General features: G+C 40.4%; 1 protein-coding gene across 1 annotated transcript in view; it reads right to left on the bottom strand.

Annotated features, from left to right (window-relative positions):
• LOC103072649 (dynein heavy chain 11, axonemal-like) overlaps nucleotides 1–23815 on the bottom strand; it is a gene marked incomplete at its 3' end in the record, with an annotated part of 92516 nt that extends 68701 nt beyond the window's left edge. Inside the window, exons 1-6 of the mRNA XM_007470604.1 lie at nucleotides 23465–23815; nucleotides 21617–21760; nucleotides 7188–7384; nucleotides 6525–6714; nucleotides 5681–5780; nucleotides 2908–3119 (exon numbers count right to left, since the gene is read on the bottom strand). Of these exons, the coding sequence (XP_007470666.1) occupies nucleotides 2908–3119; nucleotides 5681–5780; nucleotides 6525–6714; nucleotides 7188–7384; nucleotides 21617–21760; nucleotides 23465–23815 (1194 nt within the window). The remainder of the gene's footprint in view (nucleotides 1–2907; nucleotides 3120–5680; nucleotides 5781–6524; nucleotides 6715–7187; nucleotides 7385–21616; nucleotides 21761–23464) is intronic.
• Between the last annotated feature and the right edge of the window lie 3770 nt (nucleotides 23816–27585).

Here is a 27585-nt window from a genome sequence, read left to right as displayed (position 1 = left end):
GGTGGCAGGTGGTGCCGAGTTTAGCTCTTCAGAGAACCCGGGTATGAACGTTGACTCATTGCCCATTTTTGATTCCTAACGTGTTGGGGCAGATTTACTACAAAGTCCACTTGGAGAATCTAGGAAATCAGGTCGACGGAACCTTTGGACATAAGCCAAGAATAGTAACTAAGGAACAAGAGAAACGACACTAGTTCCTTGGGAGCTTGGCAAACTCTGGCCATTGACACAGCCTAGGAGCCGGGGATAATAGGTTTATAGGCTTACAGGTAACCAGGGCTCCTTGCAAGCCAACTACGATAGTGAATGACAACCTTTGAGGTTTCTACACTAACAGAGCTTTGCAGTAAAAGTTTGGATCATTCTCAAAATGAGATGAGGATCCCTCAAAAGGGGTTTGGGAGAAGTGGTGGTCACAGTGGTTAAACCTGCAGTAGGGATCAAAGCCTTTCACATGGAGATCCAAGCCATTAGGACACAGTGCACTCACTTAACAAAAGAGCAAAACTGAGTCTGCACAACAGAGAAACAAATAGAATGAAGCCAGAAGAGATGCTAAAATAGAGCAAGGAACAGACCTGTTATGTCCTATCAACAGCTGCAACTATTTTGTAAGGCAAGAGTTTGGAACTAACTTTTACTGAGTCGCTGTTAAATGCCACACATAGCATTTCATTGAGGTTCTCTCTTTTGATCTTTACAAAAGCCCATGAACAGGGCACTTAAAGCGTGGAAAGTGAGGCTGGGAAAAGTGATTTAACTACTCTAAAATGGTTCAACTTGATCTTTTTTATTCTCAGCTGTGCAACACGGCTTGTGGAATCTTAGTTCCCTGACTAAGAATTGAACCCAGGGCCTCAGCAGTGAGTTCCCACTGGACCATCAGGGAAGTCTCCTGGTTCAATTAGATTTGAATCCTGGTTGGTCTGAGCCCAAAGCCCTTTCCATACACCATTCCACTTCTTTGGAAGCAGAGAGGAAGACACACGTGCACACCTCAATCTCATACGTATTCCAGAAACGGTAAGCTACAAGTCAGGAAATCTGTTCTTTAATTTGGATTTCCCCCTAAATGCTCAAGCAAAGTGAGCAAATATCTTTCAAGTTTCCATTAATTCACCTGAAAAAGTATCAGGATTAGAATGGAACACAGTTCCCCAACCAGTTTCTGCTACAACACTGTTCTCTTTAACGTTTAGAAAAGCAAGGTTCTGGGGCCTGGGGCAGCAGAAGCTCCAAGCAGCTTGCCCTGTCTATGAACAGATTTTCAGGGTTCCCAGTCCCCTCCAATTTTACCCCACTGTGCAATGAAAACTTTTAAATTTCGATGTGAGTCGTGAGGCGAAAACCACTGAGAAGCATTAGACTATATCAGGGATTTAGGTCAATCACAGTTGTCCACCCTTCTCTGAGCTAGTGATCCAGGCCTGTCCAAGATATCCTATCTCCCTGGCCACATGATTGTTCCAGGAGTGAAAATAAAACCCACTGGTCCAGAATGAAAAACAAAGTCAGCCTCTTTCCAGGGAAGTTTCTCTACCAAAAGGATATCCATCTGGTGCTACCAAAAGCCACCTTGGTTAACACGTGATGAGAGCCTGAGAATCAAGTCGAACACAAACGAGCAAAACAGAGCTTTGAAATTATCATCTGTGTCCCCTGGAGCAAGCTAATCCTCAAGTCTTTGTACTGTTAGACTTTCCAGTTCACATGAACTTAGACACTTCTCTTTTTCTGCTTCAGTTTGCCAGCTGCAGCTGGAAACGATCCAATTCTCATAGGAAGCGCTCTTACTTAGCAACTCAAAGGCTAAGCCATATGCACAGATTCTGATTCTCTGGCATCTGTTTTACAAAAACTCCTTAGGTGTTCAGACACACAACCTGATATAGACCCTGCTATGGACTCAAGTGTGACACCCGCTCCAAAAAAGTGCCTGTGTTGAAGCCCTAACCACCAATGTGACTACCTGGAGATAGAATCTTTAGGAAGTAATTAAGGTTAATGAGGTCATGAGGGCGGGACCCTGATCTGACAGGACTGTGGTTTTTTTAAAAAGAGGAAGAGGGAGATCTTTCTCTCAGTGTGAGGGCACAGAGAAAAGGCAGCTATCTGCAAGCCAGAAAGAATGCTCTAGTCAGAACATGACCATGCTGGCACCTGGATCTGGTCTCCCAGGCTCCAAAAATGTGAGAAAGCAATTCCTGAAAATAAAGCCACACAGCCTGTGGTATTGTTATGGCAACTCAAGCAGACTAAGACACACACACCCGCAACAAAGAATCACTGGATGATATGCCCTGCAAGTATCTTTTAGCTCTCAAATTATGAAATATTCTCTGATATTATGGACACAAGAGTAATTAAAGTTCCCACAGGATGAGGAAGCAGTCCAATTTTTTTTAAACATTTTGCAAGTGAAGAGTAGAGAAACAATTATAAACAAGATTTTAAAAGATCAACCATGAATCAGAATTCTTTTAATATAATTCTACTACTATTTTTGAAGGATTATTTTTTTTCTGCCAGATTCTCTTAGCTTACTTCCCTTTCCAAAAGTCTTCCCTCAGCCAGTGTTCCTGTGGAAACCAAAGGGAAAGCTACAAAGAAAGTACTACGTGTGTGTGCCTTTTATTAGAAGCTGCCTTAAATCTCTTTTGAAGAAAGGTAGGATGTTAAACAGAATCCAGTAACAACCTGTCCCTTGACTGTATGTGATTTATTTCCAGAGCTCCTTTGCCTTTTAGGATAGAAAGTCATCTGGCCTTTGTTACTATAAAAGTCTTATGAAAAAAGAAAAGGGAAAAAGGTGTTCTGTAGACTGGATTTATTCATTCCTCCTTGATCTCATAAAACCTACCACACGGCACTAATTCTCATTGTTCCTATGTTTTTCATGCTACATACCCGGTCAATGAAGAGATTACAAAACTCTTGCAATAGAACTATAATCCGAACAGGGGTATTATAAAACGTGGAATGACTCCAGATCAGACAGATGGTATGAAATAACGGGGCAATTAATACACCGGTCTGTGGGAATTCCGTCTCCTGGACACATTGAAGGTGTCTCCTCAGGGGTCTCAGGTAAAGTTCCACGTCTTGGGCTTCGAGAAGAGCTGAAAGGAAACCACCGTTAATGTGAGGCAGCCTCTTTTATCTGAAGTCACTTCACAAGGTCAAGAGAACAGTGCAAAACAACATGGCTGTACTTAAACACTGCCTCTTTCTTTTTATATCACTTACCCTACCATTGACACAGGACAGGTTAGGAAGACTTTCGACACTGTCTGGCTGTAACAACCCTTCAAAGAGAGCCCAGGCGTAGTTACTCACAAGTAAATCGCGACTGAAGACTCACCAGCATCACCACCAGAAAGTTAACTCCTCCCACGCACTTGGTACCAGCACAATTGAATCATTTATTATCTCATTCTAGTGTCCTATAAGAGTAACTCATACCATGAAAAAATTTTCCATTATATTATTATCTGCAGTGTAACTACTGAAATTGTCAAGCATGGGTGATGAAAATATTTTGAACTAGACAGAAGCAATAGTTACAGGATATTGTGAATACACTAAATGCCACCCATCTGTACACTTTAAAAACTTTTTTTTAATGTTAGGTGAATTTTACCTCAATTTAAAAAACTGTTATGCATGGTAGGAATAAGTAATACTTTTTAAAAAAGCTATATATGAAGACAACATTGAAATAGTTATGATTAATTACTGCTTAATCTAATCCAAATTTTCTCTTGATTAAAACTGGTCCTTTTAATGTACCCTAAATGGATCTCCATCAGACTTCACTGTACTCCTGAGGCTACAAATACCTTTGATTAACTGAAAATGGGCTTTATTTATGAAGGTAGAGAATGAAGGAAAGTAAATTCCTTATTTTCTGGGGTTATCCCAAAAGACTCTCGTCAGAAATCAAAAACAAAAACTGTCAGACTTTTTTTTTTGGCTGTCAGAGTCAGGTATGCACCCACCCATGTTGCTCTACTTGACATGTAACCAATTAATCTCTCCACCTAACAATAAAGATCTGGGAAGAAAGAGAGGGTCCAGGAACTATTTTTTCCTCAGATGCACTCACGTTTTGCAATTAGTGTGTTTTCATCAGTGTTAATTTCAAAATCCAATAATTCCATGTAAAGGTAAAGTGCCCTTAAAATGTGGTAAGCACTTCCAGTGATTTTACAAAACCTCCAGCAGGTCTTTGGGAGAGCCTTCTACCTCTAACTGAGAATGGCTTTGGGCCACTTGTTCTACTGAAAGTGTTTTCTCCTGAATCTCCAGCCCATATGCTCAAAAGGCTCTGAGGACCCCCTGGGGATTCATTCCTGGAGAAGTTTTATCCACAGAAAATGTGAATCTTACTACCAGAAAAAATGCAAGCAGCTTCTGTTTATTGAGGGTACACTTACTATGTGCCCAGTACTCTGTGCACTGTATATTAGGTCTTCAATTCATTGGTCCTCAGCCAGGGGAGGATTTCCCCCAAGGGTCATTTGACAATGTCTTGAGACATTTTTTGTCCTCACAGCGGGCATGGGGGGAGTGGAAAGAGGCCAAGGATGCTGCTAAATACCCTGCAATGCACAGGGTCGTTCCTCACAACAAAGAATTATCCTGCCCAAAACGTCAGTGGTGACAAGGTTGAGAAATAGTGCTCTAATTCTTGCAACAATTATACAAGGAAGGTGTTAGTATGCCAAGTTGGCCAAGAGAAACCAGGGACGCAGCAAATTTAAGATGTACTGAGTGGATCTGGGATAGAAATACAGATCTAATGCCCTCTTGTCTTAAGGCCTCTTTTCAAACAGAGTTCATGGAGAGAAGCCTAAAGAGATAGCAAAACATTTTCAAAGTAGATTTTAAGTATTTCCTAACCTTCCACATGTTACATAGGAAAAAATTTAAAAATAATTTTCTCATGTTAGAAACAAAAACAAGCTATTGGGCCACGTTATCTTACAATTTTACTGTTTAAAACTTCAGTATCACGGATCATATCCATATTTGCTTACACATGTCTAAAGAAACAGAAATAAAAAAATTATGGAGGGGTGTTACGCCTGAGGTTGAAACTGGGTACTGAGAAGATAAGGAGACTTTTCACTTACACAATTTCCTTTTTAAATTAAAAATACCTGTTTATAATTTCTGGGTTTTAACAATGTACATGTATTACCTGTTCAAAATTCAACAAACAAACCCTCCTCTCTGTGTGTTTAATCTTCACCAAAACTTCAATGATGACTTCACGTTCTTATGAGTTAAATAAAAGGTGGATGTTAAGCAAATTCAGAGATTCTACTGGGGAGTCACTGGACTAACTGCAGCCCAACTGTTGATTAGAAAACCTCCATGCTGGGCATTCAATGACCCGCTGTTAAATACCAAAGGCCTTTCCCCTCCACACATATACACTCGCACTGAAAGTTCAATATAAAGCCTCTTTGGTAGGTACTTACTATATACCCGAAAAATGGTTTAATATAGCCGGAGAATAAACTGCAGATAATTAAGATGGACTTATCATTAGAAGAGTCAAGTGCAGTCATTTCATGAGCACGCTGAGGGTAGAAGCGTAGAGGAGGCTGAGCAGACAGGCAGGAGTCAGATCAGGAGGGACCACTGAGGCCAGGCCGAGGAACACGAGTCTTACCATTTTCCACAGCCATGAGGATACCCTTCAAAGTTGGAAAATAGCTGCTTTGCTTATTTTTCAGGATCTTAACCATCTTGAGGACAATGGGAGCCTGAAGCTAAATTGAAAAAAAAAAAATATATATATATATATAAGCTAGATTAATGACTAAATAAATGCATTCTGCAATAAAATATTTAAATTGTATTCCATTCATGCACAGTACACACAGTATTTAATACTCAAAGACATACCTGGTTTCAAGTTAAAAATAATTTTTTTCCTTAAGACTGTATGTTATTTTACATTTATAGCTCTTAATCTGTATTTTCAAAAAGCCTGTTAATATACGTTTTATTATACATGTAAAATATTAACTTTTCCATATAAAATCTGTTTAGAAAATCTCTAACAGATAGGTGAACATGTGAATGAATGTCTTAGTTTTTAGAACATTAAACTGAGTAACTTCTAATGGCAAACACCAGCAGAGGAACCAGTTAGTTCTTCCAAAGTTGCATCTCTCCACTAAGCAAAATCTACTCCTTTCCCAAATTAATTACATCAACTAGATTAATCTTACAATCTTCAACATTTCCCTTGGGAACTACTCTTTCTTTGCCACAAAGTATTTCCAATTACTGTCAAAATAGTCTCAAAAAGGCAAAACTACTTTTAATCCCCATTAATTTTAAGAATGCATACCATACAGAACTTTGGAATAAGAAAACGGACAATTAAGTTGTTCAAAGACAGTGTATTAAACCTTTAACATTACTGGAAATCATGGCTTTGGAGACCGAATTCTACAAGTGACTTTGCTAATTCAACTGGCAAGCAATTTCTAGGGCTCTCAACTTACTTGATCATAAATGAATGCTAGGTTCTCTCTCCTCATCATCCAGAAATCCAGTTCGGTTTGAGGATTTGAGTGAAGACCATTCAGCAAAGGCCGCACTAAATCTTTCTCTACAATTTCTTGGATTTGATGCGACCATTTAATAACCACTGATTCAATTGCATGGAGTACTGTCCTTTCATTTGGCTCTAGTCTACAAACATTGAAATGATTAAAAATACAAAAATGAATCATTTCATCCAAATAAGGATAGGACTTGAATTTTAATAGGTATTTTATGAATCCATAAGCTAGTTTTCTAAATATAAATACTTCAAAATCAGATCTATTATTTTTATAGCCTCAAGCTGAGTTGTGACATTGTTATTCTGTCATGCACATGTCTCTAACATTTAAAAAATTGTTAAAGAATCATAATGTTCTCAAAAACATTTTACTAGAAGAGTATTGTTGACATGGCAATTGGTACTGCTTGCTTTTTGTACAGTCTGCTTTTAGAAAGAATACTTTGAAAGGAAATAATATATATGGTGTTTCTGTACATTATTTTTTAAAATATGCTGTAGTTATAATAATATTTTGCTAACAGTTTGCTGGGGGTATGATATTAAATGGGTGTGTTGGCTCTCCATGTTGATATCCTGTGCAAACCATATCATTACGTACTTGGTCTCTGAATATTTCTGATCCAGGTCAACATTTCCTGCAATAGTGGGAATTGGTAGAAGAGTTCTTCTCAACATTTTGCCCCTAAAACTATGCATTTTATTTTTCATGACTTCTATGTGACGTTCCATGTCTTGTGAAATAAAACAGGACCAGGATTTATGGTTGTTCTTATTAGAAATAATTGGCACTAAAATCTAGAGAAAGAGAAACATTTTAAAAAGCAGTGAAATTAATTTATACACAATGTGCTCCTTCAAAGATTTTCCTGTCACACGAGATCAGCAACAAAACCACCCAATTTCAATGTCATAAATATCCTCCTGTGATATCAAATCTACAAAGAGATGACAAAGTCAGTGACCCATTTAGATTTAATCAATTAGACAAATTCTTTCAAAGTGGAAATACTATACTACTTGTTCATTCATTTACCCATTTATCAAACATTTATGGAGGCTCCCAATAACTTAAACTCTGCATGAAATAAGCAAAATCATGTCAAGTAAGTAAACTGCTTTCTTAATGCAAACTGCGCACACTGGCAGGTATATTAATGTAAAAAAATCTTCTTGAATCACATGGAGGCAAGAGTAAATTAATCTTCTCCAGCCCTGGGTGACATCCCAGTGGGTTAAATTTTGATAGAAAGATGTTTATTTAATCATATGAACCTTTTTTCAACTCCTTCCACCATTAAGTTGGAAATATCAATGAAATTATATGTGTGAAAACACTCCAAAATTATTTTGTGTTCCCAAAGCCCAGCATATCTTACGTAATTAGTAGGAGTTTGTTGAGTTAATGAAGCTGGTCTCGCTTCCTCACTCATTTTCAATATGTACTAATTAAACATTTTTCTGACACAATCTGTCCAGACCATCAGCATTACCTATAAAATTTCCATTAGCTAAAATGCTTAGAAAACAGGTATTCCACCTATTTAAAGCTGATTTTGAGAACACAACCTTCTAGTTAACAAAAAACAAACTGAAATTTTATTTTCCAATGGGGATAAAACAAGTCTTTCCAAATTGTAATATTATTACAATTTCCTGCTTTGTACCCACTACTTGTTGAGCTAGGAGATTAGTAAGGAACAGTGTGTCTTCCATGGAAACAACCTAAATGTCCATCAACAGATGAATAGATAAAGAAGATGTGGTAGGGGAGGAGCTTCAAGATGGTCAAAGAGTAAGACGTGGAAATCACCTTCCTCCCCACAAATACATCAGAAATACATCAACAAGTGGAACAACTCCTACAGAACACCTACTGAACTCTGGCAGAAGACCTCAGACCTCCCAAAAGGCAAGAAACTCCCCACGTACCTGGGTAGGGCAAAAGAAAAAAGAATAAACAGACACAAAAGAATAGGGACGGGACCTGCACCAGTGGGAGGGAGCTGTGAAGGAGGAAAGGTTTCCACACACTAGGAAGCCCCCTCGCAGGCAAAGACTGCGGGTGGCAGAGGGGGGAAGCTTCGGAGCTGCGGAGGAGAGCACGGCAACAAGGGTGTGGAGGGCAAAGCGGGGAGATTCCCGCACAGAGGATCAGTGCCGACCAGCACTCACCAGCCCGAGAGGCTTGTCTGCTCACCCGCCGGGGCGCCCGGGCCTGGGAGCTGAGGCTTAGGCTTCGGTCAGATCCGAGGGAGAGGACTGGGTTTGGCGGCGTGAACTCAGCCTGAAGGGGGCTAGTGCGCCACAGCTAGCCGGAAGGGAGTCCGGGAAAGTGTGTGGAGCTGCTGAAGACGCAGGAGACCCAGCTCAACTCAACGACCAGCAAGCTACAGTGCTGGACACCCTATGCCAAACAACTAGCAAGACAGGAACACAACCCCACCCATTAGCAGAGAGGCTGCCTAAAATCATAATAAGTCCACAGACACCCCTAAACACACCACCTGACATGGACCTGCCCACCAGAAAGACAAGATCCAGCCTCATCCACCAGAACACAGGCACTAGTCACCTCCACCAGGAAGCCTACACAACCCATTGAACCAAACTTAGCCACTGGGGACAGACACCAAAAACAATGGGAATTACGAAACTGCAGCCTGCAAAAGGAGACCCCAAACACAGTAAGTTAAGCAAAATAAGAAGACAGAAAAACACACAGCAGATGAAGGAGCAAGGCAGAAATCCACCATACCTAAAAAATGAAGAGGAAATAGGCAGTCTACTTGAAAAAGAATTCAGAATAATGATAGTAAAGATAATCCAAAATCTTGGAAATAGAACGGACAAAATACAAGAAATGTTTAACAAGGACCTAGAAGAACTAAAGAGCAAACACACAGTGATGAACAACACAATAAATGAAATTAAAAATTCTCTAGAAGGGATCAATAGCAGAATAACTGAGGCAGAAGAACGGATAAGTGACCTGGAAGATAAAATAGTGGAAATAACTACTGCAGAGCAGAATAAAGAAAAAACAATGAAAAGAACTGAGGACAGTCTCAGAGACCTCTGGGACAACATTAAGCACACCAACATTCAAATTATAGGAGTCCCAGAAGAAGAAGAGAAAAAGAAAGGTACCGAAAATATTTGAAGAGATTATAGTTGAAAACTTCGCTAATACGGGAAAGGAAATAGTCAATCAAGTCCAGGAAGTACAGACAACCTGATACAGGATAAATCCAAGGAGAAACACGCCAAGACACATATTAATCAAACTATCAAAAATTAAATACAATGAAAAAATATTAAAAGCAGCAAGGGAAAAACAACAAATAACATACAAGGGAGTCCCCATAAGGTTAACAGCTGATCTTTCAGCAGAAGCTCTGCAAGCCAGAAGGGAGTGGCAGGACATATTTAAAGTGAGGAAAGGGAAAAACCTACATCCAGGATTACTCGATCCAGAAAGGATCTCGTTCAGATTTGATGGAGAAATTAAAACCTTTACAGACAAGTAAAAGCTAAGAGAATTCAGCACCAGCAAACCAGGTCTACAACAACTGCTAAAGGAACTTATCTAGGCAGGAAACACAAGAGAAGGAAAAGACCTACAATAACAAACCCAAAACAATTAAGAAAATGGGAATAGGAACATACATATCGAAAATTACCTTGAATGTAAACGGCTTAAATGCTCCAATCAAAAGACATAGATTGGCTGAATGGATACAAAAACAAGACCTGTATATATGCTGTCTACAAGAGACCCACTTCAGACCTCGGGACACATATAGACTGAAAGTGAGGGGATGGAAAAAATATTCCATGCACATGGAAATCAAAAGAAAGCTGGAGTAGCAATTCTCATATCAGACAAAATAGACATTACTTTTTTATTTTTAATTTTTTAATTTTAATTTTTATTTTTTTAACATCTTTGCAGAGTATAATTGCTTTACAATGATTTGTTAGTTTCTGCTTTATAACAACAAAATAGACTTTAAAACAAAGACTATTACAAGAGACAAAGAAGGAGACTACATAATGATCAAGGGATCAATCCAAGAAGAAGATATAACAACTGTAAATATTTATGCACGCAACATAGGAGCATCTCAATACATAAGGCAAACACTAACAGCTATAAAAGGGGAAATCGACAGGAACACAATCATAGTAGGGGACTTTAAAACCCCACTTTCACCAATGGACAGATCATCCAGAATGAAAATCAATAAGAAAACACAAGCTTTAAATGATACATTAAACAAGATAGATTTAATTGATATTTATAAGACATTCTATCCAAAAACAACAAAATACACATTCTTCTCAAGTGCTCATGGAACATTCTCCAGGAGAGATCATATCTTGGATCACAAATCAAGCCTTGGTAAATTTAAGAAAATTGAAATCACATCAAGTACCTTTTCGGACCACAACGCTATGAGACTGGCTATCAATTACTGGAAAAATCTGTAAAAAATACAAAGACATGGAGGCTAAACAACACACTACTTAATAACCAAGAGATCACTGAAGAAATCAAAGAGGAAAACAAAAAATACTTAGAAACAAATGACAATGGAAACATGACGACCCAAAACCTATGTGATGCAGCAAAAGCAGGTCTAAGAGGGAAGTTTATAGCACTACAATCCTACCTTAAGAAACAAGAAGCATCTCAAATAAACAACCTAACCTTGCACCTAAAGCAATTAGAGAAAGAAGAACAAAAAACCCCCAAAGTTAAAAGGAAAGAAATCATAAAGATCAGGTCAGAAATAAATGAAAAAGAAATGAAAGAAACGATAGCAAGGATCAATAAAACTAAAAACTGGTTCTTTGAGAAAATAAACAAAATTGATAAACCATTAGCCGGACACATCAAGAAAAAAAGGGAGAAGACTCAAATCAATAGACTTAGAAATTGAAAAGGAGAAGTAACAACTGACACTGCAGAAATACAACAGATCATGAAAGATTACTACAAGCAACGTTATGCCAATAAAACGGACAACCTGGAAGAAATGGACAAACTCTTAGAAATGCACAAACTTCTGAGACTGAACCAGGAAGAAAAAGAAAATATGAACAGACCAATCACAAGCACTGAAACTGAAACTGTGATTGCAAATCTTCCAACAAAAATCCCAGGACCAGATGGCTTCACAGGTGAATTCTATCAAACATTTAGAGAAGAGCTAACACCTATCCTTCACAAAGGCTTCCAAAATACAGCAGAGGGAGGAACACTCCCAAACTCATTCTGTGAGGCCACCATCACCCTGATACAAAAACCAGAAAAAGATGTCACAAAAAAAGAAAACTATAGGCCAATAACATTGAGGAACACAGATGCAAAAATCCTCAATAAAATACTAGTAAACAGAATCCAACAGCACATTAAAAGGATCATACACCATGATCAAGTGGGGTTTATCCCAGGAATGCAAGGATTCTTCAATATATGCAAATCAATCAATGTGATAAACCATATCAACAAATTTGAAGGAGAAAAACCATATGATCATCTCAATAGATGCAGAGAAAGCTTCTGACAAAATTCAAGACCAATTTATGATAAAAACCCTCCAGAGAGTAGGCATAGAGGGAACTTTCCTCAATATAGTAAAGGCCACATATGAAAAACCCACAGCCAACATCATCCTCAATGGCGAAAAACTGAAACCATTCCCACTAAGATCAGGAACAAGACAAGGTTGCCCACTCTCACCACTCTTATTCAACATAGTTTTGGAAGTTTTTAGCCACAGCAATCAGAGAAGAAAAAGATATAAAAGGAATCCAAATCGGAAAAGGAAATGTAAAGCTGTCACTGTTTGCAGATGACACGATACTATACATAGAGAATCCTAAAGATGCTACCAGAAAACTACTAGAGCTAATCAGTGAATTTGGTACAGCAGCAGTATACAAAATTAATGCACAGAAATCTCTTGTATTCCTATACACTAATGATGAAAAATTTGAAAGTGAAACTAAGAAAACAGTCCCATTTACCACTGCAACAAAAATAATACAATAACTAGGAATAAGCCCACATAAGGAGACAAAAGACCTGTATGCAGAAAATTATAAGACACTGATGAAAGAAATTAAACATGATACAAATAGATGGAGAGATATACCATGTTCTTGGATTGGAAGAATCAACATTGTGAAAATGACTCTACTACCCAAAGCAATCTACAGATTCAATGCAATCCCTATCAAACTACCACTGGCATTTTTCACACAACTAGAACAAAAAATTTCACAATTTGTATGGAAACACAAAAGACCACAAATAGCCAAAGCAATCTTGAGAACAAAAAATGGAGCTGGAGGAATCAGGCTCCCTGACTTCAGACTACACTACAAAGCTACAGTGATCAAGACAGTATGGTACCAGCACAAAAACAGAAATATAGATCAATGGAACAGGAGAGAAAGCCCAGAGATAAACCCACTCACATATGGTCACCTTATCTTTGATAAGGGAGGCAAGAATATTACAGTGGAGAAAAGACAGCCCCTTCAATAAGTGGTGCTGGGAAAACTGGGCAGGTACATGTAAAAGAATGAAATTAGAACACTCCCTAACACCATACACAAAAATAAACTCAAAATGGACTAAAGACCTAAATGTAAGGCCAGAAACTATCAACCTCTTAGAGGAAAGCGTAGGCAGAACACTCTATGACATAAATCACAGCAAGGTCCTTTTTGACCCACCTCCTAGAGAAATGGAAATAAAAATAAACAAATGGGACCTAATGAAACTTCAAAGCTTTTGCACAGCAAAGGAAACCATAAAGAAGATCAAAAGACAACCCTCAGAATGGAAGAAAATATTTTCAAATGAAGCAACTGACAAAGGATTAATCTCCAAAATTTACAAGCAGCTCATGCAGCTCAATATCAAAAAAACAAACAACCCCATCCAAAAACGGGCAGAAGACCTAAATAGACATTTCTCCAAAGAAGATATACAGATTGCCAACAAACACATGAAAGAATGCTCAACATCATAAGCATTAGAGAAATGCATATCAAAACTTCAATGAGATATCAGCTCACACCGGTCAGAATGGCCATCACCAAAAAATCTACAAACAATAAATGCTGAAGAGGGTGTGGAGAGAAGGGAACCCTCTTTCACAGTTGGTGGGAGTATAAATTGATATAGCCACTATGGAGAACTGTATGGAGGTTCCTTAAAAAACTAAAAATAGAACTACCATATGACCCAGTAATCCCACTACTGGGCATATACCCTGAGAAAACCATAATTCAAAAAGAGTCATGTACCAAAATGTTCATTGCAGCTCTATTTACAGTAGCCAAGACATGGAAGCAACCTACGTGTCCATCACAGGTGAATGGATAAAGAAGATGTGGCACATATATACAATGGAATATTACTCAGCCATAAAAAGAAATGAAATTGAGTTATTTGTAATGAGGTGGATGGACCTAGAGTCTGTCATACAGAGTGAAGTAAGTCAGAAAGAGAAAAACAAATACTGTATGCTAACACATATATATATGGAATCTAAAAAACAAAATGGTCATGAAGAACCTAGGGGCAAGATTGGAATAAAGACGCAGACCTACTAGAGAATGGACTTGAGGATATGGGGAGGGGGAAGGGTAAGCTGGGACAAAGTGAGAGAGTGGCATGGACATATATACACTACCAAACATAAAATAGCTAGTGGGAAGCAGCTGCATAACACAGGGAGATCAGCTAGGTGCTTTGTGACCACCTAGAGGGGTGGGATAGGGAGGGTGGGAGGGAGGGAGACCCAAGAAGGAAGAGATATGGGGACATATGTATATGTACAATGGATTCACTTTGTTATAAAGCAGAAACTAACATACCATTGTAAAGCAATTATACTCCAATAAAGATGTTTAAAAAAAGAAAATATGTGGTATATATATATAATGGAATACTACTCAGCTATAAAAAAAGAATGAAATAATGCCATTTGCAACAACATGGATGGACGTAGAGATTATCATACTAAGTGAAGTAAGTCAGAAGGAGAAAGACATACCATATGGTATCACTTATATGTGGAATCCAAAATGTAACACAAATGAACTTATCTATGAAACAGAAACAGACTCACAGACATTGAGAACAGACTTGTGGTTGCCAAGGGGGAGGAGTGTAGGGGAGGAAGAGACTGGGAGTTTGGGGTTAGAAGATGCAAACTATTATATATTGGATGGATAAACAACAAGGTCCTACTGTATAGCACAGGGAACTATATTCAACATTCTGTGATAAACCATAATGGAAACGAATATGAAAAATATATATATATATATATATAACTGAATCACTTTGCTGTACAGTAGAAATTAACACAACATTGTAAATCAACTATACTGGAATAAAAATAAATTAAGAAAACCAAAAGAACTAGCGTGTCTTCTATGAGATCCGTGGGTTAGGTATCTCGATATCAGAACTGCCATGAAAGGCACATTTTTGTGTCATGTGGAAACACAGGAGAAACACCCATCTCTGGCCAGGAGGGTTATTAGGGAAGACTTGCCAGGAAACTTGCTACTTGGTTTAAATCTTTAAGATGAACGAGCAGGGCAGGCAGAAAACTGAACACTGATGCAAAATTACTGAGGGCTGCAGGCATAGGGTTCTGATAAAGTTCCAGTCTGGTCTGCCTGAAACTAGAGCCAGCACCCCTAAGAGGTGGGGCTGTGAGAAATGCTGGCAAGGTTCATAAAGAGCTTTGGAAACCAGACTCAAGAGTTTAGTCTTACTGGGCTGAACATGCACTGACCCACTGAAAACCTGCTTTCTAGACTAAATTCCCAATAGCAACAGCTTTTTCTAAAAGTCAGGGTTGAGGATAATTCTGGTTCTTCAACATTTCTAATTTACTGGATACTGTTTCAAACCTTCATTCTATTTACTATTCTGTGAGGAGGCCAACTTCGTTTAAAATTAAATATTTGTGTCACAAGCTGTAGATAAAATTGTTAGGAAATTCTGAGCCCCATGCTTTGTAGAGCAATTAGGCGAGCAATAAGAGTATCTCCATGAACATCATTTAGAACAAATTGACCTGGGATGTGCTCTTTAATGACAATAAATCTTGTTATCAACAAGCTATATACAAAGTAATTCAATTAGCCTGGGGTTTTGTCTTCAGCTGTAAATTTTTTGGTCTAGGTTTTATGACTTATAAGAAAAATCCGTGAACTTTCTCTGAACCAAAATAATTTGGACATGTTTACCAGGGGATATACAACTACAGATAAAAGAGCCATGGTGCCTTTGCTAGGGTTCTCTTTACTCACCTTTCTCGTATCTCTTTTTAAATCTAGGGTGTTTCTTTTTACAGTGGTTCTTAAATCAGTAGAGACTATTACCTGACAAACACTTTCAAAGTACAGGAGCGTGGTCCTCTGCCAGACTTCTTAAACGGAAATCTCTAGGAATGGGCCCTAGACACTGACTACAAAAACCAAATCATAACTTTCATTCTGGCTTGATAAGCATTTACAATTATTGTTTCAAGATTTGGGTCAACATAATACTTAAAGAGATAACTACATGACATTTTTAATACTTTTGCTAATTATATAATATAGTTACAAATAATAATGTATAGGGACACATAATAATGTTGAGCAGCAGATCGGGAGTAAAATTTCACAGAAGCTGGATTTGAGATGTCTATTACACAGCAAGTGCCATGTCCGTAAGGGCAGCGGAAGTCTAAGCTTGGAGTTCAGGAGAGAGATCAAGGCTGGAGAGAGAAGTTTGGGAGGCCCCAGCATATCAACATAAATTACTGTTAATCACTGTATATCTGAGTCAAACTTCAAAGACTATACAACACTGAATACAAGTGAGAGTATATTAGGTCATTAAACGAGATAGAACAGTCAAATGACCTTCCCCATATTCCTTTCAAACACTTGGTCCATCCCTTCTTTACTCTACCCCAGTTAAATACCACAGCACTGGAAAACTACCTCAATCCTTTTCATTCCAACCACTACCTCAATAACACAGTCCTCCTCGCTCCTTGATTGAGTCACCAATTCACCAATCCTTGCATTAAATGTTTTTCTTCTTCATATACAAAGTACCCAGAAAGACAGAAGTTGCTTAGCTTGGAATGCAAGTCATAAATGACCATTTGATTTCAAAACTTTCCAATGAAGCCTGTCCTGATAAAAACCTTCACAGAACATGCCTTACTGCTACCATCTTCCAGTAAACACACAGATATGAGTTTGACAACCGGCTTTGGTGGCAACCATCCGGATGAAAAAGTTACATAGGTGTTAATTTTCTAATCAGCCTCTCCAGCTTTATTTCTCACCACCCTCCAGCTCTTCTTCCCCAATCTAAACGTATTAATGCTGTCCATTTTTTAAAATGCAATCTGGGGCTTCCCTGGTGGTGCAGTGGTTAAGACTCTGTGCTTCCAATGCAGGGGGCCTGGGTTCAATCCCTGGTCAGAGAACTAGATCCCACATGCTGCAACTAAAAGATTCCACATGTTGCAACTAAAAGATCCCATGTGTTGCAACGAAGATCCCGTACGCCTTAACTAAGACCCGGCTCAGCTAAATAAATAAATTTTTTAAAAGTATTTTAAATAGGGCTTCCCTAGTGGCGCAGTGGTTGACAGTCCGCCTGCCGATGCAGGGGACACGGGTTCGTGACCCGGTCTGGGAAGATCCCACATGCCTCGGAGCGGCTGGGCCCGTGAGCCATGGCCGCTGAGCCTGGCGCGTCCAGAGCCTGTGCTCCGCAACGGGAGAGGCCACAACAGTGAGAGGCCCGAGTACAGCAAAAAAATAAAAACAATAAAAAATAAAAATGCGATCTGCATTTCCTCACCTCTGTGCCTTTGCACTGCTTCTCCCTTCCTCCCTCTCCTACATCTAGCTATTGCTCCTGTCCTTCAACACTATGGGGACCAAGTAATTTACCATACAACTGAGGATGCTTTAGAGAGTAAAAACAAGCAATAAAAATGATCAGATGTTAACTGATCTGTCACAGGAGGAAACTGAAACCGCCCCTAAGCAAACCAAGACCTATAATCATCCTATTTGAGACTCCCCACCTTCCCTGCCAACCCTGTAGGCACCACAGCACCCTGCCAAAATCACTACATCCACCACATCATATCACTGTTAGCTCACACTGCATGCTTTCCGATGGCAGAAACGTCCTAACTAATTGCCAGGTGTGTTCAGTCATTGACACCAAGCAGATATTAAGTTTTGATTAAATGAACAAATGACAACTATGGGCTTATTTAGCATACATACATGGGCTTATTTAGCATACATACATGGGCTTATTTAGCATACATACATAATATAAATGTCCAAAAAATTCAAATGGAGATAGCAGAGATCGTACAACAAATGCTTTTACTCTAAAGAAATACCTTGCAGATTCAGTGTTTTGTCTTTGTAAGAACAGGCTATCTTTAGCCCTTATTTAACCTTCATTTGTTTAACAAGTACTTACTTAGATCGTACTATGTGTCAGGCAGGGTCTTGTGTGTTTGGGACTCATCAGTGACCAACAAAGATTAAGAGCTGGGACTACTGTAAGGCAAGTAAGGCACTCACTTTGGAGCATAAGAGGGCACCAAAAAAAAAAAACCCAACAAACCTCAATAACTGAGATGAAAAATATTTTTAAATATTTTTAAAGTAAAAGCTAATCCAAAAATGATGAATAAAATATCAGCATTTTTCAGTAAAGACAGGATGAGTATTACTGACCTTTTGCCTCAGCCTCCAATGTGACTTGGCATGGCACTGTTAGTGATCCTACTTTTTACTTCAAGTGTTGATTTTTTTCTGCATTAATTTTTATTTTTTAAAATACTGCGTTTGGGGGCTTCCCTGGTGGCGCAGTGGTTGAGAGCCCACCTGCCAATAAGGGGACACGGGTTCGTGCCCCGGTCCGGGAAGATCCCACATGCAGTGGAGCGGCTGGGCCCATGAGCCATGGCCACTGAGCCTGCGCGTCCGGAGAGGCCACAACAGTGAGAGGCCTGCGTAACGAAAAAAAAAAAAAAATACTGCGTTTGGGAATTCCCTGGTGGGTCCAGTAGCTAGGACTCTGTGTTTTCACTGCAGAGGGCCCAGATTCAATCCCTGGTTGGGGAACTAAGATTCTTTAAGCTGCGTGGCACAGCCAAAATAGTAATAATAATACTGCCTTAAATTATTACTCCTCTTGATTACTGGGTTGTTTTGGTTTCTCCCCACCTCTCTGGAAGTTTTGTTCTTGAAGTGGGTGTCTCACTTGCCTGACCCTAAGTTCCTGCCCTTCAAAGATCCCTGCTCACCTGGAGGGTGGCTTCACGGAAAATAGATATTTGAGCAAAAAGACTTGCAAGACATGAAGGGGTTGGCTGAGTGGATTCTGGGGAAGATGAAGAAATGGCAAGAGCAAAGGCCCTGTGGCACCTGTGTGCCTGAGACAATTAAGGAAATGCAAGGAAGCCATGAGTTAGCAACTGAGATGAGTTGAGAGGTCATGGGGAGGTCAGATCACAGAGAATTCGAGCCCATGCTTTCATCCTTTAACAATCCTAAGACGCACCTGTGCTTCTTGGTCTTGATTTAGCGGCTCTGGGGCGGGGCCTGAGATTCTACAGTTTTAACAAGTTTCCAGCTGATGCTGATACTGTTGATCCACAGCGAGCAGCAATGCAAAGTCTAGACTACTATAAGCTCTTGGGACCTTACTCTGAGTAAAAGGAGAACCAGTGCAGGGTCTGAGCAGAAAGTGACATGTTTTCTCGTGTTTCAACAAGGATCACTCTAGCTGCTGTGTTGGGAATAGGTTCTAGATGGGAGTCATATAGAAGCAGAAAAACCAATTAAGAGGCTGATGTATTAACACAGGTGAGAGATAATGGTGAGCTGGACCAGGGTGGTAGCAATGGAGGGGAGAGGGGAACTGATTCTGGGTATGTTTGAAGGCAGAACTTGCAAGATTTCCTGACAGAATGGATATAAAGTGTGAGACAAAGCCAAGAGTCAGGGCTGACTAGGAGGTTTTTCTGGTTTGGGCATCTCGAAGGATGGAGTTCACATCCATTATTCTGGGAATAATTCCAAACAGCACAGGGTGGGGAACATCAGCTCAACTTGGAATGTTAAGTATGAAATGTCTATTGCACACCAAGTGGAATGTCAGAAAGGCATATGGAGCTCTTTGGAATTTGGGAGAGAGATCTTGCCTGGAGAGAAAAGTTTAGGAGTCCTTCAAACATCGTAAGCCACAGTTAATTAGCCAATTATGTGAGCCACTGTGGATACTAAGCAAAGACAAGCCTTGAAAATTTTTTTATCTAAAAATCTATAGTCTTGCCTTAGGGCCCCTTCATTCTGAATTTAAGCCTTGTCCATAAAGAAACCCAAGTGACATCTTGAGCGAGATGTCCTCACTTTTTTCCTCCCAATGCTCATATCCTCAAGCATAATTAAATGAATGAGAATCTTCCAAACCTGTTAAACCCGTGAGGTTCTGAATGTTCTGTGCCTTCTATAGATGTGCTCAGGGACAGCTTACTCTCTTTCACTTAAACTTTTCAGAGGGCTGTGCAGACCCTGGTATTGAGGTAAATTCCGAGGAACTGGAAAGGGTTTTGTATCTTCTGTTGCCATACACAGACAGAGTAAGAATTCCAATGAAGAGTGCTGCCTTGCCCTTCCAAGGCCAGCTGATGGCAGCCTGGATTCGCAGGACCAAAGGTCATTCACATACCATGTGAAATCCTTCCATCAGATTCTGTTCAATAAAAATCTCTTGAACACCTGCTACATACTGAAAACTGTCTCAAGTGCTGAAAATAGAAAACTCTCTTCCTAGTTATCTCCATGAAATCAACTAAAACCATGTAAATTCAACAGAAGAGGAGTGAAACCAAGGTAGAACTGAAGTTGGGGGACAGAAGCTTTAGTTAGCCCAGAGACTGCAAGAAAACACCTCCTTTCAAGAAGACAGCAGAAGAGACTCAGGAAGAAGAGGTGTGAAAGATGGAGACTGACAAATCATTAGTAAAAAGTATGTTGGCAATTATTCCTATGTTAAATATTGGCGTTGGCAAGACTGCTTTGGCTACTGAAATCTGGTTTAGCGATACTAACCCAGTGTTTCCCAGAGTTTGGGGTGCATTAGAGTCACCTGGAGATCTTTAACAACTACTGCAGCCTGGCTCCCCCCACTCCCGACATTCTGATTTAATTGGTAAGAGGTGTGACCTGGGCGGAAGCATGTTAGTTCCCCAGGTGGTCCAAATGTTCAGGAAAGTTTGAGAACCACTGCTCCGGTTCTTCCAAACCTAGTCATTTGGTACGTTGCTCCTCAAAGCTGGTTCATGAAAAGACAGCATCAGCACCAGGTTAGAAATGTAGAATTTCAGCCCCACTCCAAACCTAATTTATCAGTTTGTCTTTAACAAAATCCCTAGGTGGTTCTAATGCACATTAGAGTGCCAGTAACACGGGTTTAGAGAGCATTTCTCTGACTTAAGGGGAGAGAAAGAGGAATTTTAAGGCAGTCATTCCTAATACATTATTTCCATTACCCTTTCCCATTATCTAACATGAGTGCACTTAGAAACTAACAGGAATCTGAAAAACTGATAATACCCCTTTCCAAAGGGTAAATTTGTCTCTACTCTGAACATGAAGTTTAATACCTATAGCTAAGTACATGAGCCTATTCAATTCAAGCTGCTTTTTAATTTCCTTCCATTATTTAGAAAGAGAGGAAAAGGAGGATCCTGCAAATTACCACCTGTTGAACATTAGCATCAATATCAGCTCATTTCAGGAACAGTCTAAATACTATCATTTTCCGTCCACCTGGCTAATGAGAAGACTGGCTTCTAAATTCTCTTTTTAATAGCCACAGTTGTCCTGAATAATTCCAAGTGTCATAAAGATAAGTGAAAGATTAAAATAATAAGGATAGACCAGTACCTCGTCTAGGAAAGCAGTTACATGTCCAAGAGATGAGGCAGGTAACTCTCCAAATAAAACTGTTTGAGAGAAATCATTTACTCCAATGTTTTCAGTACTCTTCTTGGCAATATAAACAAGTTTATGTTTTGCATCTCTTGGAATCTGAAACAAGAGTAACATAATTATTTTAAGTCCACAATGTAGCTTCCATGTTAACAAGCACGATTTGCTGTATCTAACTTGTAAGTAGATTGCTAGCATAAGAAACAAAACCTGGCATCTTACCTACCTTTATAAATAAGATTGCTCCACTGCTCTTCTGCAAAGTTTATACAGTTTTCTTTGTTCTTTTATAATGTTAATTTCACAGTATTATTGGTGTGGAATGTCACCTTTCAAAAGCATGTCAATTAGGATCATCATATACCATAAAGTCTCATAATTAAACAAATACAGGAAGAAATTAGAATGTTTCCATCTTAGCAAAGGTTATTCTTTTGTATAACATTTTCTTGTTCAGAAGTAAGCCAAACCGAGATAAAGACCAAGAGGTCAAATTGTATTTCTATACTCAAAGCAGTGTTTAATCAAGATATTCTAACATTTCCATAACTATCAAGTCATTTCTTCAGATATCATGACCGGGGCCTCCCTGGTGGCGCAGTGGTTGAGAGTCCATCTGCCGATGCAGGGGACACGAGTTCGTGCCCCGGTCCGGGAAGATCCCACCCGCTGCGGAGCGGCTACGCCTGTGAGGCATGGCCGCTGAGCCTGCGCGTCCGGAGCCTGTGCTCCGCAACGGGAGAGGCCACAACAATGAGAGGGCCGCGTACCGCAAAAAAAACCACAAAAAAACGCATTTTAATTTCTGACCTGTTACAGTCATCCCTGTGTTATAGTCATTCCCACTTTTCCTCTGGGACTGTCAGTTGCCAGACAGCTAGGGGCCAAAAAAAAAAAAAAAAAAACCAAAAAAAAACAGATATCATGATTGTTTAACTTAAGTAATACTAAACTGTTCTTGTCCACTCCTCTGACAAACTTTTAAAATTAGGAGAGTAGCAAAAAAAAACAATTCAGAACTCACAAAACCCTAAGGCTAACTCCAGTTACTCTTTCTCTTCTCTGGGATCCTATTTCCCCGCCATTATTACGACCACATCTAGTGATGATGGCATCACTTTACAACACTGACAGTGAGGCGTCTCAAGATTGTAAATCTTGCTCCATATTCTTCGCAAACTCTTACAAATGCTGTGATCGTAGGTGATACGTTAACCTTCGAGTGTACAAGAAGTCTAGATTTAAAAAGGTAAAAGGAAAAAAACAAAAACAAAAAAACAAAAAAAGTTAGAGATAAGGGAGTGGGGAGGGAGAGGGAGAGAGAACTGTCCTGAGCGCAGATTCCCGGGCAATTCTTTTTTAAAAGGAGTCCTAAGCATTATTCGTTGGGATGAAGTGTGCTTGACAGGCAGACTGAGCCATGACAAGTTATTTGGGCTCCGCCAAACACCACATTTGGCTCCGGAGTGCCACAAGAGCGATTTAAAGGAAAGCTATCTGGCAAAGAGAACCCACCTCGCGCCTCACGCCCAGGCAGCTGAAGGACGCGCTGCTCTTCCTGCTTTATCCGGGTGGAGCAGGCCCAAAGGCTGACCTTCTAGAAAACTAACCAACAGCCGCTTAACAGCAGAGTGCGCACACGTGGGGGACTCTGCGGACTCTCGGCAGGCACTTGAAGTTTTTTAAAGCGGCCGCATATGTGCTCCGAGAGAACCCAAGGAAGCGCAACTGGCCTGTCCCGCTCAAGTGTCCGTCAGGCTGGGCGGGAGGCGTAACCTGGTTCCCTCGCCCGTCGCCCCTTACCTGTTGGGAGGCCGCGAGCCGCTTCACGGCGTCGACGCCGAACACAAGGCAGGCGGGGCTGGGGCTCTCCAGAAACTCCCCCAGGACCTGCCGCTTGTCCTCGCTCTCCAAATGCTGGCTCCATTTCTCCTCCGGGAGCCCCAGCATCTGCTCCAGACGGCCGCCGACGAAGCGCACCCGCGCGTCCTGGGCGAAACTCCGCGCTTTCCTGGCCGCCGCCACCTCCTCGTCTTCGTCCTCCTCTTCATACTCCACCAGGCCCGCCGCCTCCGGGCCGGCGCCCGGGGTTAGGCGAAGGGTCGAGACTTCCCGGAAGCCTCCCGCCTCCCGGGCTGCCACCTGGGCTGCCATCCAGCACGTCTGAGGGGACGCGGGTCTGGCCGGCTCCACGCGCGCGCCCCTGCCCAGCCCCGGGTAGGCGAGGCCACCTCCACACTCGCGCTCCGAGAGGCGCCCACCTCCTCCAGCGATCACCGGGAGCGCGGCCGCTAGTCCCACACCTGCTCCCACTTGGCAGCCGACGTCTGCGCGCACTGCGAGCGCAACGCGCCAGGGCTCTGGCGAGCCTTGAGCCGCCGCGTCCCGTTTCCAGGGGAACGGCGTCCCCGCCCCGGCCCTCTGGGGGCGGAGTGAGAGCCGAGGGGAGCAGCTTTCTGGAGGGGAGGAGCGTGCCCTCGACCGGCGAGAGCCACTCGGTGGCCTCCTCCGCTGCCCTCTGGCGCCCTGGCACGCTGGACATCTTGGGGCTCCCGGGAAGGGAGAATCGCAGCCCAGTATTGATTAACTGGGATTAACTGGGTTGTGCTGAGCTCCGTGCTAAGTCCATCCCCTTGATTATTTTATTTAATACCTAGAAAGGCAGGGCTTCGACTGGTCAGCTTATTTAATGAGCAAAGAAACTAAGTCACAAAGTGGCTAAGCAACAAGGAGATGGTGGAACCAGGATTCAGGACTCGCGCCGAGGGCTTTAATTCACCTTGCCCATAGCTGTTAGAATGTTTCCAGAAAAGAGCCAACACTGCAATTCAGCTTTCCTAGTTGTGGCAATCCAAGATCTTAGGTATTCAAAATCCTGATTCTGAACCTCACCTGCCACTTACTGGGATGTTAATACACCTAATGAAAGAATGCATGACATCTTTGTAAATAGCAAAGTGCTCTGAAAATATATAGAATTATTATTCAATCCAAGAGTAAAAGCTCAAGGGGGAAAAGTTCCAGATTAGTAACAGTCTCCGTGATGTTGAAATGGATTTCAGTATGGTCTATTAATGACATTTGTTGAGACTGAAGTAGCCAGAATTTTGAGGGGCAGTCCTCAAACTAAAGTTTTTTTAGTCCTTTCCATTTGTTCATTTCAAAGTAAAAACTTCAAACCCCTTGTTTCCCATAGGAACTATGAAGGAGTGTTGCCCTCAATAATCCACTATAATAACTCATTATTGATAAATAGGTTATATCCAGCAAGGTTTGGTGCCTTAACAGTTTTTCTTTTTAGGATGTCAATTGTGTCTGATAACCACCTATAAGATCTTCTAGTTGTATCATCAGACGCTTGAATGAACACAGGCTCCTGGAAAGCCTTTATAATGAACACAAGCTCCTGGAAGGCTGTTTTGTATGGTCCAAAGCAATCCTTGGGGCACCCAGTGGCTACTAAGCAAGCCTGGAAATCACTGTAAACACCTTACAATGCTTCTTAGTCTCTCCTCTCATGCCTATATTCTACCTTTGCATCTCCTACCCCAGAGACACAGGAATTCTGTAAATAAGAGTTGAATTAAATTGAAGTGAAAAACCACTTTAAAATTCAGCAGAAAAATTTAAATCATAGTGTTACTATTTAAGTACAATTTTCAAAAAGTTACATAGTAACTCAAAATATAGAATGAAGACATGTCAAAGATGTCTTCAACTCATTAATGAGGATATCAACAAAATGGTGAAGTTGGTTCCAGGAGAATCAGAGAAAGCGATTCACAGGCAGTGGAGAAAGACTATTGAAATAAGGTTGCTAGGTTAGATACAATACTCCTTAATGTCCTATAGGACAATATAATCTTGACTTCCGTTTTGGGTTTTTTTTAAAAATGGTGTATTTCAGAAGTAATTCATATCTGTAACGAACAAAAATCTGCAGTTAACTGCAATTAACAGAAAACCCAAGTAATAGTGGCATACAATAAGAACATTTATAATCTCACCCAAGAAGTCTGATTGCAGAAGAGCCATGGGTTGGTTAACACAAGGACTCTGGGATGAGACTGTTGTTCATCTCCCTTTTCTGTGGTCTCTAACCGGTCAGTTATTCTCCTATCATGGATGCTAAGTGGTGATCATGTTTTCTAGCATTCCTTGCAGGTGACAAAGTCCAGAAGCAAGAAAACAGCATCTTCATTTTTGTGTAAAGAAAACTTTCTGAAGCCCTCCAGAAGATGTTCCTTTTCATCTGATTGGCCAGTATTCCATCTCACGTCCATATCTAAACTTGGGTTTGTCAAGGGAAATGAGATCAAGATCCAACTCCAGCTTCCTTTTAAGGATATGTGCAGTAGGAGGAGCCTGAGCAAAATCTGGGTTCTGCTAGTGAAGAAAAAGGGTAAAAACTGTCCATTTGGTAGTCAACCAAGAAAGGTATGGATGTGTTTTTTTCTCAGATTCCCCATAAACGTATAACATCATGGGAAGTATCTCTTTACACTAACACAATTTCCCAAGAATTATGAAGACTTTATTACTTTTTTTCCCCCCTAAGTGTGGCTAAACATTAAAAGAACTTTATTCTTGGAGAAGCCTGGATTAAGGTCAACCTGAGATTTTGGAAGGAGAAAAAGGAAAACAGGGTAAAATTGAGAAAACTATGTGATTTGAGGAATTTTACTGTCTGGATTTCCAGAGATATCAATACAGAAACAAGTGGGTAAAGGACAAACATAACGGGGTGCCACCGTTGAGGCCATCAGATATGTGCCATGGTCAAGAGTGGGGGCAGAGAAGGGTTGTATACCAAGTGAAGAGACATGGAAATCAAAGGCAGGAATGTCAACTCATAAGGTCAAGGCCATTCAAAGCAGATACACAACAATAGTTAAGCTACAGTTTCTTACCACTGCTGGTTTTGATTAAAAAAACCAAAACAAACAAAAAACAATAACAACAACAACAAAAAACAACCTAAAGCATCTTTGCTGAGTCTAAGCATGAATTTAGGAGATAGAGGGGGAAATGTAATAGAAAACCAACAGATTTGCAGGAAAGAATAATTTTGTAACATTTAGAGAGACACTCTAAAATGACTGAGGTGTACTGGAGGTGTACTGGAAATGACTGACAGAAGCAAGCAAACAAACAACAAGGATCACAGGACTCTGGAGAGGAAATCCTCACCAGTCTATAGTGTAATCTCTTCCTGTACCTGTATGATGTACTCTACCTTGCATTATAGTTATTTGTGCAGCTTTCTTATTTTTCCTTATTAGCAACAAAGCCCTTTGAAGGCAGGTGCTGTCAGGGACTGTGCCATTTATTTATTTTACCCCCTGCAGCATCTAACACAGACCCTCCACCAGCAATACTACCGTTCGAATATTTGTTGAATTGAAATAAGCACTTCAAAATAAAATGCCAACAAGGGAAGGACTTCTGTAACCCAAAAAGTTTTAGTCAAGGAAAGGGTTAGAGCCTCTGAAAGGAGAAGAGAAAAATAAATGTGTAAAAAGAGATGAATTAATTTAATTAATTAAGAGAACAGAAGTTTTATTTCTGGAGCACTAGTTCCAGAGAAGGAAGAGGATTTAGAGATTAAATAAATTCTACAAAAGAATATGAGTTAAGTTGTAGGGAGTAATAAACACAATTATTTCTGAATATCTCCTACATTGTATCAAACACATTATTATTTCTATTCCTGCTTGTTAAACCTTTCTTTGAAGTCAGAAATGAGGAGAAAGCTTAGAGAAAGTGCTCAGAGTTGGGCACAGGTAGGAATTAAATGAGGATTCGTGATCCCTCCCCCGGTGGAGGCAGCGCACACATTTGTCTAGTGCTCAACAGTTTACAAAGCCCTTTCATAGGTGCTACTTAGTGGAGAGAGATCTGAGGAGAGCTGTGTGTTTGTATCA

Source organism: Lipotes vexillifer, unplaced genomic scaffold (assembly GCF_000442215.2).
Source record: "Lipotes vexillifer unplaced genomic scaffold, Lipotes_vexillifer_v1.1 scaffold1406, whole genome shotgun sequence".
NCBI classification, from domain to species: Eukaryota; Metazoa; Chordata; class Mammalia; order Artiodactyla; family Lipotidae; genus Lipotes; species Lipotes vexillifer.
The sequence above is the reverse complement of the archived record's forward strand: the minus strand, read 5'-3'. Positions and strand labels throughout refer to the sequence as shown.